Here is a 13741-nt window from a genome sequence, read left to right as displayed (position 1 = left end):
CTGGGGGTAGTAAACATTGTTAGTTGTTATTGTCCTTAGACCTCACTGTTCCCTCCATCTCTCCCTGTCTGTCAGATGTGGATGAGTGTGCAGAGCAAATTGACAACTGCAGCACCGATGCCATCTGCCAGAATACACTCAAGTCATACAAATGCATCTGCAAGTCGGGCTACAAGGGGGATGGCAAGCACTGTGAAGGTAAGGTGTCAGAGACGCACCCATGCGCGCACACACACACACACACACACACACACACACACACACACACACACACACACACACACACACACACACACACACACACACACACACACACACACACACACACACACACACACACACAAACACACACATAATGCTTTACATTTCTCATAGGCTTTAAATCTCAGACCTGAGAGAGAGGATAGAGATGCTGTGTAGAAAGGAGAGAGAGAAAACGACAGGTGCAGCCAACTGCTCTTTCGTGTCAAATATTAAATGAAGCAGTACATTTCCTACACATTTTAGAGAATAGAATTAAGATAGCGGATGAAACAGCAGCCAGAGGCCTCTGCCTGCCAATTGGTCAGAGATATTTCCACAGCCCAGGGCTTCTTGTGACTCTAGTCTGTCAGACACAACCCTGTTTTTTTAGCAGGGAGCGTTCAAAGCCTCTGGACCGCTATTTAACCTTCATTTTTATTAGTATTACTGCAGGACCAAATCACAATGTCATTTTTCCCCCATTGCTATTATAATTCTTTAATTTATTTGACTGTGTTTGTCATTGCTCTTTTCCTTCAGGTTATAAGGTTTGCTTTTGAATTTAACGTAAAAAGGAAAATAAAAAAGTGCCCATTTGAAAGTCTAAGGTGATGACAGAGTAGAGAGCTGATTTCTGACAGTCTGTGTCTCTCTCTCTTCAATAGCACATCTGTATAGACTCCTCCAGGCCCATTAAAACCATCAGTATCAGTGTAGTTGGCCATGAGCTGCCTTCCTCTCTTGGATTGACTGGGGTTAATAATTCTATTTATAATCATAGAAGGTAGAAGGTAGTGCAGTACAGTACAGTACAAGGCTGTTGGTCCTGTCCTGGTTTCTACACACTGAGTTGTTATTGACTTTACCTGGTTTATACTAAGGACAGGAGGAGTGTGGCCTGAAATCAAATGTATGATCGTGATTTGGTTTTATTTTTTCATTTGAATTTAATCTCTTTGCCAATCATTAGTTTTCATTTCTGTATCAATGACTGTGATTATTCGTCTACTGTTAACGAATGCAGTGACTCTGCATTTTGTTTCTCCTTCATTTTTATTACCTAATTCAAAGTACACTTTAATCAAATAAAAACCTGATATTTTCTGTAAAAGGGTAAAAAAAAAAATTTTTTTAACCAGTTCTACAATTTAACCTTTAACCAGTGTAGGTTTCAACTGCATTCAAAAGCTGCGCAAGTGGGGCAGTAGATGCGATACTGTAGTGGTGTTGATATGGTGTTCCTGAAACAAACACCTTAAACCCTGGCAAAGCATGGGCCAATGGGTTGAATATGCTGAGCTAGAATTACAGCCTTTGCTATCATAACATTTGACGTGTAGGCCTCATGCTTGTGGGTTAAGAAGTGTGGAAATTGAGATATTAGGATAGCTGTTCAAATATACTGTCCCTGTGTTGCATTTCAGTTCATTCTGAAACTGTACACACTAGAGGATTACTGGTAGTATACACTACATGCCTAAGCGATTAGGCCTGACAGTCGGTGTTCCAATTCATCCCAAAGGTGTTCGATGGGGTTGAGGTCAAGGCTCTGTGCAGGCCAGTCAAGTTCTTCCACACTGATCTCAACAAACCATTTCTGTATGGATCTCGCTTTGTGCACGGGGGCATTGTCATGCTGAAACAGGAAAGGGCCTTCCCCAAACTGTTGCCAGAAAGTTGTAAGCACAGAATCATCTAGAATCATCTAGAATTCCCTTCACTGGAACTAAGAGGCCCAGCCTGAACCATGAAAAACAGCCCCAGACCATTATTCCTCCTCCACCAAGCTTTACAGTTGGCACTATGCATTTGGGCAGGTAGCATTCTCCTGACATACGCCAAACCTAGATTTGTACATCGGATGCCAGATGGTGAAGCGTGATTCATCACTCCAGAGAGACACCATTGTTCCTGTTCCCAAGAAAGCTAAGGTAACTGAGCTAAATGACTACCGCCCCGTAGCACTCACTTCCGTCATCATGAAGTGCTTTGAGAGACTAGTCAAGGACCATATCACCTCCACCCTACCTGACACCCTAGACCCACTCCAATTTGCTTACTGCTCAAATAGGTCCACAGACGATGCAATCTCAACCACACTGCACACTGCCCTAACCCATCTGGACAAGAGGAATACCTATGTGAGAATGCTGTTCATCGACTACAGCTCGGCATTCAACACGATAGTACCCTCCAAGCTCGTCATCAAGCTCGAGACCCTGGGTCTCGACCCAGCCCTGTGCAACTGGGTACTGGACTTCCTGACGGGCCGCCCCCAGGTGGTGAGGGTAGGTAGCAACATCTCCTCCCCGCTGATCCTCAACACTGGGGCCCCACAAGGGTGCGTTCTGAGCCCTCTCCTGTACTCCCTGTTCACCCACGACTGCGTGGCCACGCACGCCTCCAACTCAATCATCAAGTTTGCGGACGACACAACAGTGGTAGGCTTGATTACCAACAACGACGAGACGGCCTACAGGGAGGAGGTGAGGGCCCTCGGAGTGTGGTGTCAGGAAAATAACCTCACACTCAACGTCAACAAAACTAAGGAGATGATTGTGGACTTCAGGAAACAGCAGAGGGAACACCCCCCTATCCACATCGATGGAACAGTAGTGGAGAGAGTAGACAGTTTTAAGTTCCTTGGCATACACATCACAGACAAACTGAATTGGTCCACTCACACAGACAGCATCGTGAAGAAGGCGCAGCAGCGCCTCTTCAACCTCAGGAGGCTGAAAAAATTTGGCTTGTCACCAAAAGCACTCACAAACTTCTACAGATGCACAATCGAGAGCATCCTGGCGGGCTGTATCACCGCCTGGTACGGCAACTGCTCCGCCCTCAGCCGTAAGGCTCTCCAGAGGGTAGTGAGGTCTGCACAATGCATCACCGGGGGCAAACTACCTGCCCTCCAGGACACCTACACCACCCGATGTTACAGGAAGGCCATAAAGATCATCAAGGACATCAACCACCCGAGCCACTGCCTGTTCACCCCGCTATCATCCAGAAGGCGAGGTCAGTACAGGTGCATCAAAGCTGGGACCGAGAGACTAAAAAACAGCTTCTATCTCAAGGCCATCAGACTGTTAAACAGCCACCACTAACATTGAGTGGCTGCTGCCAACACACTGACACTGACTCAACTCCAGCCACTTTAATAATGGGAATTGATGGGAAATGATGTAAATATATCACTAGCCACTTTAAACAATGCTACCTTATATAATGTTACTTACCCTACATTATTCATCTCATATGCATACGTATATACTGTACTCTATATCATCGACTGCATCCTTATGTAATACATGTATCACTAGCCACTTTAACTATGCCACTTTGTTTACATACTCATCTCATATGTATATACTGTACTCGATACCATCTACTGTATCTTGCCTATGCTGCTCTGTACCATCACTCATTCATATATCCTTATGTACATATTCTTTATCCCCTTACACTGTGTATAAGACAGTAGTTTAGGAATTGTTAGTTAGATTACTTGTTGGTTATTACTGCATTGTCGGAACTAGAAGCACAAGCATGTGTATGTGACAAATCAAATTTGATTTGATTTGATTTGGGGGAAAAAGAGCTGGTTTCAAGCGCAGGGCGCAGCAGGTATTTATTGCAAAGGACCACAGGAAGAGGCAGGTAGCTGTGTCCAGGGGCAGGCAGAAGGTCATGCACAGGGGGTCCAATTAGGCAACAGTACAGGCAGGGGAAAGGCTAGTAATGTAGTCCAAGAGATCAGGCAATAGGTAGATAACAGGAAACCCGATAGCCTAAAGTACAGGCAGGGAATAGGCAAAAGGCGTCGTGAGGCAGGCAAAAATGATCATACATGGGAGGAGTAAATCACAGGGAACCCCAGCGCTCCGAAAGACGTGTCACAAAGCAAACAATACCTCACAGTGATAGGGTGCAAAGAACAGAACTAAATAGTGTGTGAAAATGACATACAGGTGTGTGAACAGGTGATTAGAATTCTGGTGATTCGGATCTGGAGAGTGAGCTGTATTCAGGGGATCTAGGTTTTTGTGAGTGTGTGCTGGAAAGTGGGCTGCAAAGTCAGCTGCGTTCAGGGGATCTACGTGCCTGCGGGTGTGAGTTGGAAGCAGACGTTACACACACCAGATACTCCTTTTGTCCCTCTCTCTCTCTCTCTCTCTCTCACACACACACACACACACACACACACACACACACACACACACACACACACACACACACACACACACACACACCCCAAAGCGCCCTGTAGATAATGCTTGCATATATACTGGATTGTATACTGCATATTTTTGCCTGTTTCTCTGCATGTTTAATCATGCAATAACACCAATGTTGAGCCTTCTGTTTTCAACATTAGAATACCATTAACAAATGGAAGCATTCACCGACTGTTAAGCACAGGAACAGTATTTTTACCCTGCTACTATAGGTTCTGCTGAGAGAGGAGATAATTAAAGCAAACCAGGGAGAGAGGAGAATAATACATATTCATGTGCTAGTTCTAGATATGTTACTTGCTGATGGGGCCTGACTCATGGTGTGTGGAGGGAACTTTGGTCCTTAGAGTGGTCTCAGGTGACGTGCTGCACTGAGACTCCTATTGGCAGGCTGGCAGACATGAGGCTGGCAAACACACCTTGGCAGGGCACACCCTCTGTCTCAAGATGCCAGGGAGGTTGTCAGGGAGAGCAGGGAACAGGAAACATGACAGGCTGGTTCAGAACCATTCTATCCACTCAATATAGTCTAGTCCATCAGCAGGGGAACCACTGCAGCTGCATCATGCCTCAGTGCCTCTTAGCAAAGTCCCCTGTCCAAGTCATCACAGAGACCTCTCTCTTTCTCTTTCACTCTCTCTTTCGCTCTCTTGATCTCTCTTTCTTTTCACCCCTAGAACATGATTTCGTTTTTATCTCACTGGTATTGCCCGTTGAGTAAATCCACCTGTTTGATAGGAATTTGATGGTGCTGCATTTATGAGTCAAATTGGTCTGTAACAGTCTGAACAATGGAGTTGGGTGGATAGAATCATTTTGATCTTGAGAAATGACAGTGTTGTGAACAAGAGGGAGGAAGCCTCCACTCATCGAGGGGATGAGATGCTCTTAGCCTGGGGTAGATGAGAGTGAGACTGGCATTAGTGTCTCCTGTGTGACATCATGAGATGGAGCAGCAGAGCGTTGTGGTGGCAGGCAGCTCTGGGAGTTAGAGGGAGAGTGCACTGGTCCAGGCTCAGCCCATTGCTGTCAAGTCAAATCAAGCACTGAGGCAACTGTATCCGTCAGCTGCAAAGAGGAGCTGAACCACCCAGATTGTTGGCCCTAAACTGGTCCTAGTCCTGACCCATACCCTTTATCCATTTCATAACCCGTCCTTATGTCTCTTCCTCCCTGCAGATTTAGACGAGTGTGCGAGTGAGTACAACGGTGGCTGTGTCCATGACTGCATCAACATCCCGGGGAACTACAGGTGCACATGCTATGACGGCTTCCGGCTGGCACACGACGGACACAACTGCCTTGGTGAGTGTGTGTGAGTGTTTCCTGGTGTGTGTTTGCTGATGAAAAGATGTATGACCTTGTGTCCTTACAGTCATTTTGCTGGATAGCTCAAGGAGAGAACTATACTGAACAAATATATAAACGCAACATGTAAATATTGGATAAAAGATCCCAGAAATGTTCCATATGCACAAAAAAGCTTATTTCTCTCATATTTTGTCCACTAATTTGTTTACATCCCTGTTAGTGAGCATTTATCCTTTGCCAAGATAATCCATCCAACTGACAGATGTGGCATATCAACAAGCTGATTAAACAGCATCATCATTACCCAGGTGCAACTTGTGCTGAGGACAATAAAAGGCCACTCTAAAATGTACAGTTTTGTCACACACCACAATGCTACAGATGTTTCAATTTTTGAGGGAGCATGCAATTGGCATGCTGACTGCAGGAATGTCCACCAGAGCTGTTGCCAGAATATTGAATGTTAAGTTCTCTACCATAAGCCACCTCCAACGTCGTTTTAGAGAATTTGGCATTATGTCCAACCAGCCTCACAACCCACAGACCACGTGTAACCACGACAGCCCAGGACTTCCACATCTGGCTTCTACATCTGCGGGATCATCTAAGAAATGGGGCCCAACCAGGGCTGCGCCCCTGCCCAGTCACGTGAAATCCATAGATTAGGGCCTAATTTATTTATTTCAAATGACTGTTTTCCTTCTCTGAACTGTAACTCAGTAAAATCTTTGAAACTGTTGCATATCGCGTTTATATTTTTGCACACATAAGGTCCCTGAGTAGGAAATGCTTGGTTTCCTTTCAACGGTACATGTGCAAGTCTTAAATATTGAACTTGACATAATTCATGTTGTTGCATGAATGTATCTTCCAGACTGGATGTCTATCATACCTGAAAAAAGGGCTTTGAGGCTGGGATGATTTATTTGTCATGGCTAATGTGTGACATTTAGACCACTACCACAGATAGAACAATGAGACAGATATTTCACCAGATGTATAAATGTGAAGCATCCGGTTGGCGTTTCCAGTCACTCCCAAATATGGTGATGAGAGGAAGCCATGTGACCGACGGTGGGAGAAGAAGGAGCAAGATGGATTTTGGTCAGCATTCTGCAAAATTTCTCATCAATAAAACATTTGATCTCCATAGAGTTTTCTATTTCCAAACTAGACTCTGTAATAAACAGAGTGGATTTCTTTTAGTAGACTTTACCCATTTCCATCGTTTGAGTAGGAGAGCAAGGGCCAATTTAGTTGTTGCACACACGCACTTCACAGGGTAGGCATTACCTAATGGAAATGTGCAAATATGCTAGAACAAGCCAATCGGATCTCACTAGCTTGTGTTTGACTCTGCCCACTTTCTTGCTCGTTCTGCCCACTATGAATAATTTGCTCACATTCAAAAGACAGGTTCGGGTCTATCTTGGGTTAGTTATAGAAATCTGTTCTACTACTGTAGTTCACTTCTGGTTTCCTGGTCCCACATAGCAGGTAGACTTTTCTCTCACAACTTGTTTTTTCCACATGCGAATTAAGCCTCCTGTTTTTTCAACAGGTCAGGGTAGTACTACAACAGTGTGCCATTCATATCAGCCCCATGGAGCACACCTTTAACTTAACAGGTTACAGAATTAAGGGAAACTCATTCTTCTCAGGTGCTAAACATAGCCACCCTCCCTTTCCCTCTCCCCCACTATTCTTCTCTCCCTCTCTCCACAGTCTCCCACTCCCTTTACACTCCCTCCCTCCCTCTACCATCTCCCCTCTCCCTCCTTTCCCTCTCCCACAGGCTCCCTCTCCCTGCTCCAAAACCTCAAGCCAAACCTGGCGTCTCCTCAGACAGAAACATTGATTTGAACCTCATCATGAAACATTTGAAACTTTTATGTTGTTTGTTGCTGTGTGTTGACCATGAATGAGAATAACTACTCTAATCTGTCATAGACAGGTTATGTGTTGACAGATGTCTCTCTCTCTCTTCTCTGTAAATCATTGTCTCTCTGTATTATTGTCAGTTTACAAAATGCTTAATTGGTGCAGGATAGAGTGATTATGGGTTGGTGGTGAATTAAATCAGTGTATTCTTCCTAGCATGCTAACATGAACAGTAGATCAACTATTTATCAGCACTTAACCTACAACTTTACTTATCAACATCGCATACCCGCTGTGGGCGTTAAAAGTCAACAACCACTCATGTATGTTTCTCATGCCCTTAAAGAACTGAAAGTAGCAGTGTCTTTCACTCTTTTTCCTCTCTCTCTCTCTCTCTCTCTCTCTCTCTCTCTCTCTCTTCTCTCTCTCTCTCTCTCTCTCTCTCTCTCTCTCTCTCTCTCTCTCTCTTTCTCTCTCTCTCTCTCTCTCTCTCTCTCTCTCTCTCTCCTAACTCAAAACAAGTGTACAGTCTGAAGCAGGGTTATTTTCCAAGTAATTTATCATGGCCTATTTATTTGTGTGTGGATCATTTGCTATGCTGTGGATGAGCTCCTCCCTTGCATGCAGGTGTGTAACTGGAGTATCTGCGGTTGTAAGCCTGCTGCCTCTTCAGGCCAAGCTTCCATCAATCCCTTTGATATATTTCCCTCTGTCTTATCATCCATGCAATTGTTTTACGTGCAGGCAAACACGCGCACAGACAAACACAAACACGCACGCAATCACGTACACAGAGATGTACGCACCCTTGCACATACTCACACACACACATAGTTCTCTAGTCAATTGTTTGTTTGTGTGTGTGTGTTCATGTGAGGATGATTTGTTGCGTGTGTATCATCCTATAAATATCCCTGCCATGGTTCTACTTCAGTGTTCTTCACAGATGACCTGTTGGCCAGCAGGCAAAGAAATCATCCAACTGACCCTGCTGTTTCTGTTTCCTCTCACTCCCTCCCAGGTCTCTGCAGGTTTTCATGGATGTAGATGTATAACATTAGTCCTTGTCCTTCTGCATGACACATGGTGTCACTGGTATTAAGCCGTAGTTAGTCCCCCCACAGATGTAAATAACAAGTGGATGAACCATCATTGAATCATTTGAATCGTTTGACCTCCCATAGAGACAGTGCAATAACATGTTCAATGAAACAGATGTAACTTATTTTCCACGCATTCAACGATTAACAAATGTACAGCATGTAATTAGCGCTGAACTACTTTGAGTGGGGAAGGCATTTTATGGTGCTGAAAAGGTTTCCCGTCTCCGAGCGCCACCTATTATTTCTCGGCAATTACCCTGGCCTGTGGGCTGGATGAGAGTTTGGAAGATTTGGAAAGAAAACCTCCAGAATGCTAAGAGATTCATCCTTACCACAGAAACAGGGGAGGAAGAAGCATTGGTGGGGGTTTCATGTTACCTCTCAATTTCCTACAGGTTTAAGTGCTTTCAGACCCCTTCAATAAGATTACTTCTACTGGCCTGTAACTGGAGTGGCTGTGCAGCTGGTGCCCAAAGGAGATCAGACCTAATTGAGGCTCTGGCTAGTGGGTTGGAGAACAGACTGACACCTGGACAAGACAGGACAGATGTATCACTTTAATCAGTGAGTGATTCACCTGAACTGATCCTCCTAAGTTCACATAGAGCCAGGTCCCTTTCGCTCTTCCAACAGAAAAATTGACTGTTTAACACCTGAGGTTGATGATTCACATGCTTGGAATGGCTTTGATTCCCTCACTCCTCTACTCTCCTGTTGCCCCCTCTCACATGGCCGTGGCCCTGGCACTTCCTCTCCTCTCTTCTCCTTTCCTTTCCTCTCCTCTCCTCTCCTCTCCTCTCCTCTCCTCACCTCTCCTCCCCTCTCCTCTCTTGTTGCCCTCTCTCACACTGCCGTGGTCCCTCCTCCCTCTCCTGTTGCCCTATGTCACACGGGCCTAGCCCTCCTCTACTCTCCTGTTGCCCTCTGTCACACGGCCCTAGCCCCTCCTCTCCTCTCCTGTTGCCCTCTGTCAGATGGCCCTAGCCCCTCCTCTCCTCTCCTGTTGCCCTCTATCAGATGGCCCTAGCCCCTCCTCTCCTCTCCTGTTGCCCTCTGTCACATGGCCCTGGCCCCTCCTCTCCTCTCCTGTTGCCCTCTGTCACATGGCCCTGGCCCCTCCTCTCCTCTCCTGTTGCCCTCTGTCACACTGCCGTGGTCCCTCCTCTCCTCTCCTGTTGCCCTCTCTCAAACTGCCGTGGTCCCTCCTCTCCTCTCCTGTTGCCCTCTGTCACACGGGCCTAGCCCTACTCTACTCTCCTGTTGCCCTCTCTCACACTGCCGTGGTCCCTCCTCTCCTCTCCTGTTGCCCTCTGTCACACGGGCCTAGCCCTCCTCTCCTCTCCTGTTGCCCTCTCTCATACTGCCGTGGTCCCTCCTCTCCTCTCCTGTTGCCCTCTGTCACACGGGCCTAGCCCTCCTCTCCTCTCCTGTTGCCCTCTGTCACACGGCTCTAGCCCCTCCTCTCCTCTCCCGTTTCCCTCTGTCACATGGCCCTGGCCCCTCCTCTCCTCTCCTGTTGCCCTCTGTCACACGGGCCTAGCCCTCCTCTCCTGTTGCCCTCTGTCACACGGGCCTAGCCCTCCTCTCCTCTCCTGTTGCCCTCTCTCACACTGCCGTGGTCGCTCCTCTCCTCTCCTGTTGCCCTCTCTCACACTGCCGTGGTCCCTCCTCTCCTCTCCTGTTGCCCTCTGTCACACGGGCCAAGCCCTCCTCTCCTCTCCTGTTGCCCTCTCTCACACTGCCGTGGTCCCTCCTCTCCTCTCCTGTTGCCCTCTGTCACACGGGCCTAGCCCTCCTCTCCTCTCCTGTTGCCCTCTCTCACACTGCTGTGGTCCCTCCTCTCCTCTACTGTTGCCCTCTGTCACACGGGCCTAGGCCTCCTCTCCTCTCCTGTTGCCCTCTGTCACATGGCCCTGGCCCCTCCTCTCCTCTCCTGTTGCCCTCTGTCACACGGCCCTAGCCCCTCCTCTCCTGTTGCCCTCTGTCAGATGGCCCTAGCCCCTCCTCTCCTCTCCTGTTGCCCTCTGTCAGATGGCCCTAGCCCCTCCTCTCCTCTCCTGTTGCCCTCTGTCACATGGCCCTGGCCCCTCCTCTCCTCTCCTGTTGCCCTCTGTCACATGGCCCTGGCCCCTCCTCTCCTCTCTTGTTGCCCTCTGTCAGATGGCCCTAGCCCTCCTCTCCTCTCCTGTTGCCCTCTGTCAGATGGCCCTAGCCCCTCCTCTCCTGTTGCCCTCTGTCAGATGGCCCTATCCTCTCCTCTCCTCTCCTGTTGCCCTCTCTCACACTGCTGTGGTCCCTCCTCTCCTCTCCTGTTGCCCTCTGTCACACGGGCCTAGCCCTCCTCTACTCTCCTGTTGCCCTCTCTCATACTGCCGTGGTCCCTCCTCTCCTCTCCTGTTGCCCTCTGTCACTCGGGCCTAGCCCTCCTCTCCTGTTGCCCTCTCTCACACTGCCGTGGTCCCTCCTCTCCTCTCCTGTTGCCCTCTCTCATCTCACACTGCCGTGGTCCCTCCTCTCCTCTCCTGTTGCCCTCTGTCACACGGGCCTAGCCCTCCTCTCCTCTCCTGTTGCCCTCTCTCACACTGCCGTGGTCCCTCCTCTCCTCTCCTGTTGCCCTCTGTCACACGGGCCTAGCCCTCCTCTCCTGTTGCCATCTGTCACACGGGCCTAGCCCTCCTCTCCTCTCCTGTTGCCCTCTGTCACACGGCCCTGGCCCCTCCTCTCCTCTCCTGTTGCCCTCTGTCACACGGCCCTGGCCACTCCTCTCCTCTCCTGTTGCCCTCTGTCACATGGCCCTGGCCCCTCCTCTCCTCTCCTGTTGCCCTCTGTCACATGGCCCTGGCCCCTCCTCTCCTCTCCTGTTGCCCTCTGTCACACGGGCCTAGCCCTCCTCTCCTGTTGCCCTCTGTCACACGGGCCTAACCTTCCTCTCCTCTCCTGTTGCCCTCTCTCACACTGCCGTGGTCGCTCCTCTCCTCTCCTGTTGCCCTCTCTCATACTGCCGTGGTCCCTCCTCTCCTCTCCTGTTGCCCTCTGTCACACGGGCCAAGCCCTTCTCTCCTCTCCTGTTGCCCTCTCTCACACTGCCGTGGTAACTCCTCTCCTCTCCTGTTGCCCTCTGTCACACTGGCCTAGCCCTCCTCTCCTGTTGCCCTCTGTCACACGGGCCTAGCCCTCCTCTCCTGTTGTCCTCTGTCACACGGCCTAGCCCTCCACTCCTCTCCTGTTGCCCTCTGTCACATGGCCCTGGCCCCTCCTCTCCTCTCCTGTTGCCCTCTGTCACACGGGCCTAGCCCTCCTCTCCTGTTGCCCTCTGTCACACTGCCTAGCCCTCCTCTCATCTCCTGTTGCCCTCTCTCACACTGCCATGGTCCCTCCTCTCCTCTCCTGTTGCCCTCTGTCACACGGCCCTGGCCCCTCCTCTCCTCTCCTGTTGCCCTCTGTCACACGGCCCTGGCCACTCCTCTCCTCTCCTGTTGCCCTCTGTCACATGGCCCTGGCCCCTCCTCTCCTCTCCTGTTGCCCTCTGTGACACGGCTCTGGCCCCTCCTCTCCTCTCCTGTTGCCCTCTGTCACACGGCCCTGGCCCCTCCTCTCCTCTCCTGTTGCCCTCTGTCACACGGCCCTGGCCCCTCCTCTCCTCTCCTGTTGCCCTTCTGTCACACTGCCGTGGTCCCTCCTCTCCTCTCCTGTTGCCCTCTGTCACACGGGCCTAGCCCTCCTCTCCTCTCCTCTCCTGTTGCCCTCTGTTACACGGGCCTAGCCCTCCTCTCCTGTTGCCCTCTGTCACACGGGCCTAGCCCTCCTCTCCTCTCCTGTTGCCCTCTCTCACACTGCCGTGGTCCCTCCTCTCCTCTCCTGTTGCCCTCTGTCACACGGGCCTAGCCCTCCTCTCCTCTCCTGTTGCCCTCTCTCACACTGCCGTGGTCCCTCCTCTCCTCTCCTGTTGCCCTCTGTCACACGGCCTAGCCCTCCTCTCCTTTCCTGTTGCCCTCTCTCACACTGCCGTGGTCCCTCCTCTCCTCTCCTGTTGCCCTCTGTCACACGGGCCTAGCCCTCCTCTCCTCTCCTGTTGCCCTCTCTCACACTGCCGTGGTCCCTTCTCTCCTCTCCTGTTGCCCTCTCTCACACTGCCGTGGTCCCTCCTCTCCTCTCCTGTTGCCCTCTGTCACACGGGCCTAGCCCTCCTCTCCTCTCCTGTTGCCCTCTCTCACACTGCCGTGGTCCCTCCTCTCCTCTCCTGTTGCCCTCTGTCACACGGGCCTAGCCCTCCTCTCCTTTCCTGTTGCCCTCTCTCACACTGCCGTGGTCCCTCCTCTCCTCTCCTGTTGCCCTCTGTCACACGGCCCTAGCCCTCCTCTCCTGTTGCCCTCTGTCACACGGGCCTAGCCCTCCTCTCCTCTCCTGTTGCCCTCTGTCACACGGCCCTGGCCCCTCCTCTCCTCTCCTGTTGCCCTCTGTCACACGGCCCTGGCCACTCCTCTCCTCTCCTGTTGCCCTCTGTCACATGGCCCTGGCCCCTCCTCTCCTCTCCTGTTGCCCTCTGTCACACGGGCCTAGCCCTCCTCTCCTCTCCTGTTGCCCTCTCTCACACTGCCGTGGTCCCTCCTCTCCTCTCCTGTTGCCCTCTGTCACATGGCCCTGGCCCCTCCTCTCCTCTCCTGTTGCCCTCTGTCACATGGCCCTGGCCCCTCCTCTCCTGTTGCCCTCTGTCACACGGGCCTAGCCCTCCTCTCCTGTTGCCCTCTGTCACACGGCCTAGCCCTCCTCTCCTCTCCTGTTGCCCTCTCTCACACTGCCGTGGTCCCTCCTCTCCTCTCCTGTTGCCCTCTGTCACATGGCCCTGGCCCCTCCTCTCCTCTCCTGTTGCCCTCTGTCACACAGGCCTAGCCCTCCTCTCCTGTTAACCTCAGTCACACGGGCCTAGCCCTCCTCTCCTGTTGCCCTCTGTCACACGTTCTA

At 50.4% G+C, this 13741-nt stretch overlaps 1 protein-coding gene across 3 annotated transcripts in view; it reads left to right on the top strand.

Annotated features, from left to right (window-relative positions):
* The window catches only part of LOC135504285 (signal peptide, CUB and EGF-like domain-containing protein 3), a 141261-nt gene that overhangs the window by 41888 nt on the left and 85632 nt on the right, over positions 1-13741 (top strand). For all 3 annotated transcript variants that reach the window (XM_064922695.1, XM_064922696.1, XM_064922694.1), the window contains exons 2-3: positions 76-198; positions 5664-5789. In XM_064922695.1, coding sequence (XP_064778767.1) covers positions 76-198; positions 5664-5789 — 249 coding nt within the window. The remainder of the gene's footprint in view (positions 1-75; positions 199-5663; positions 5790-13741) is intronic.

The sequence above is a fragment of the Oncorhynchus masou genome, chromosome 18 (genome assembly GCF_036934945.1).
Source record: "Oncorhynchus masou masou isolate Uvic2021 chromosome 18, UVic_Omas_1.1, whole genome shotgun sequence".
Classification (NCBI taxonomy): domain Eukaryota; kingdom Metazoa; phylum Chordata; class Actinopteri; order Salmoniformes; family Salmonidae; genus Oncorhynchus; species Oncorhynchus masou.
The sequence above is the reverse complement of the archived record's forward strand: the minus strand, read 5'-3'. Positions and strand labels throughout refer to the sequence as shown.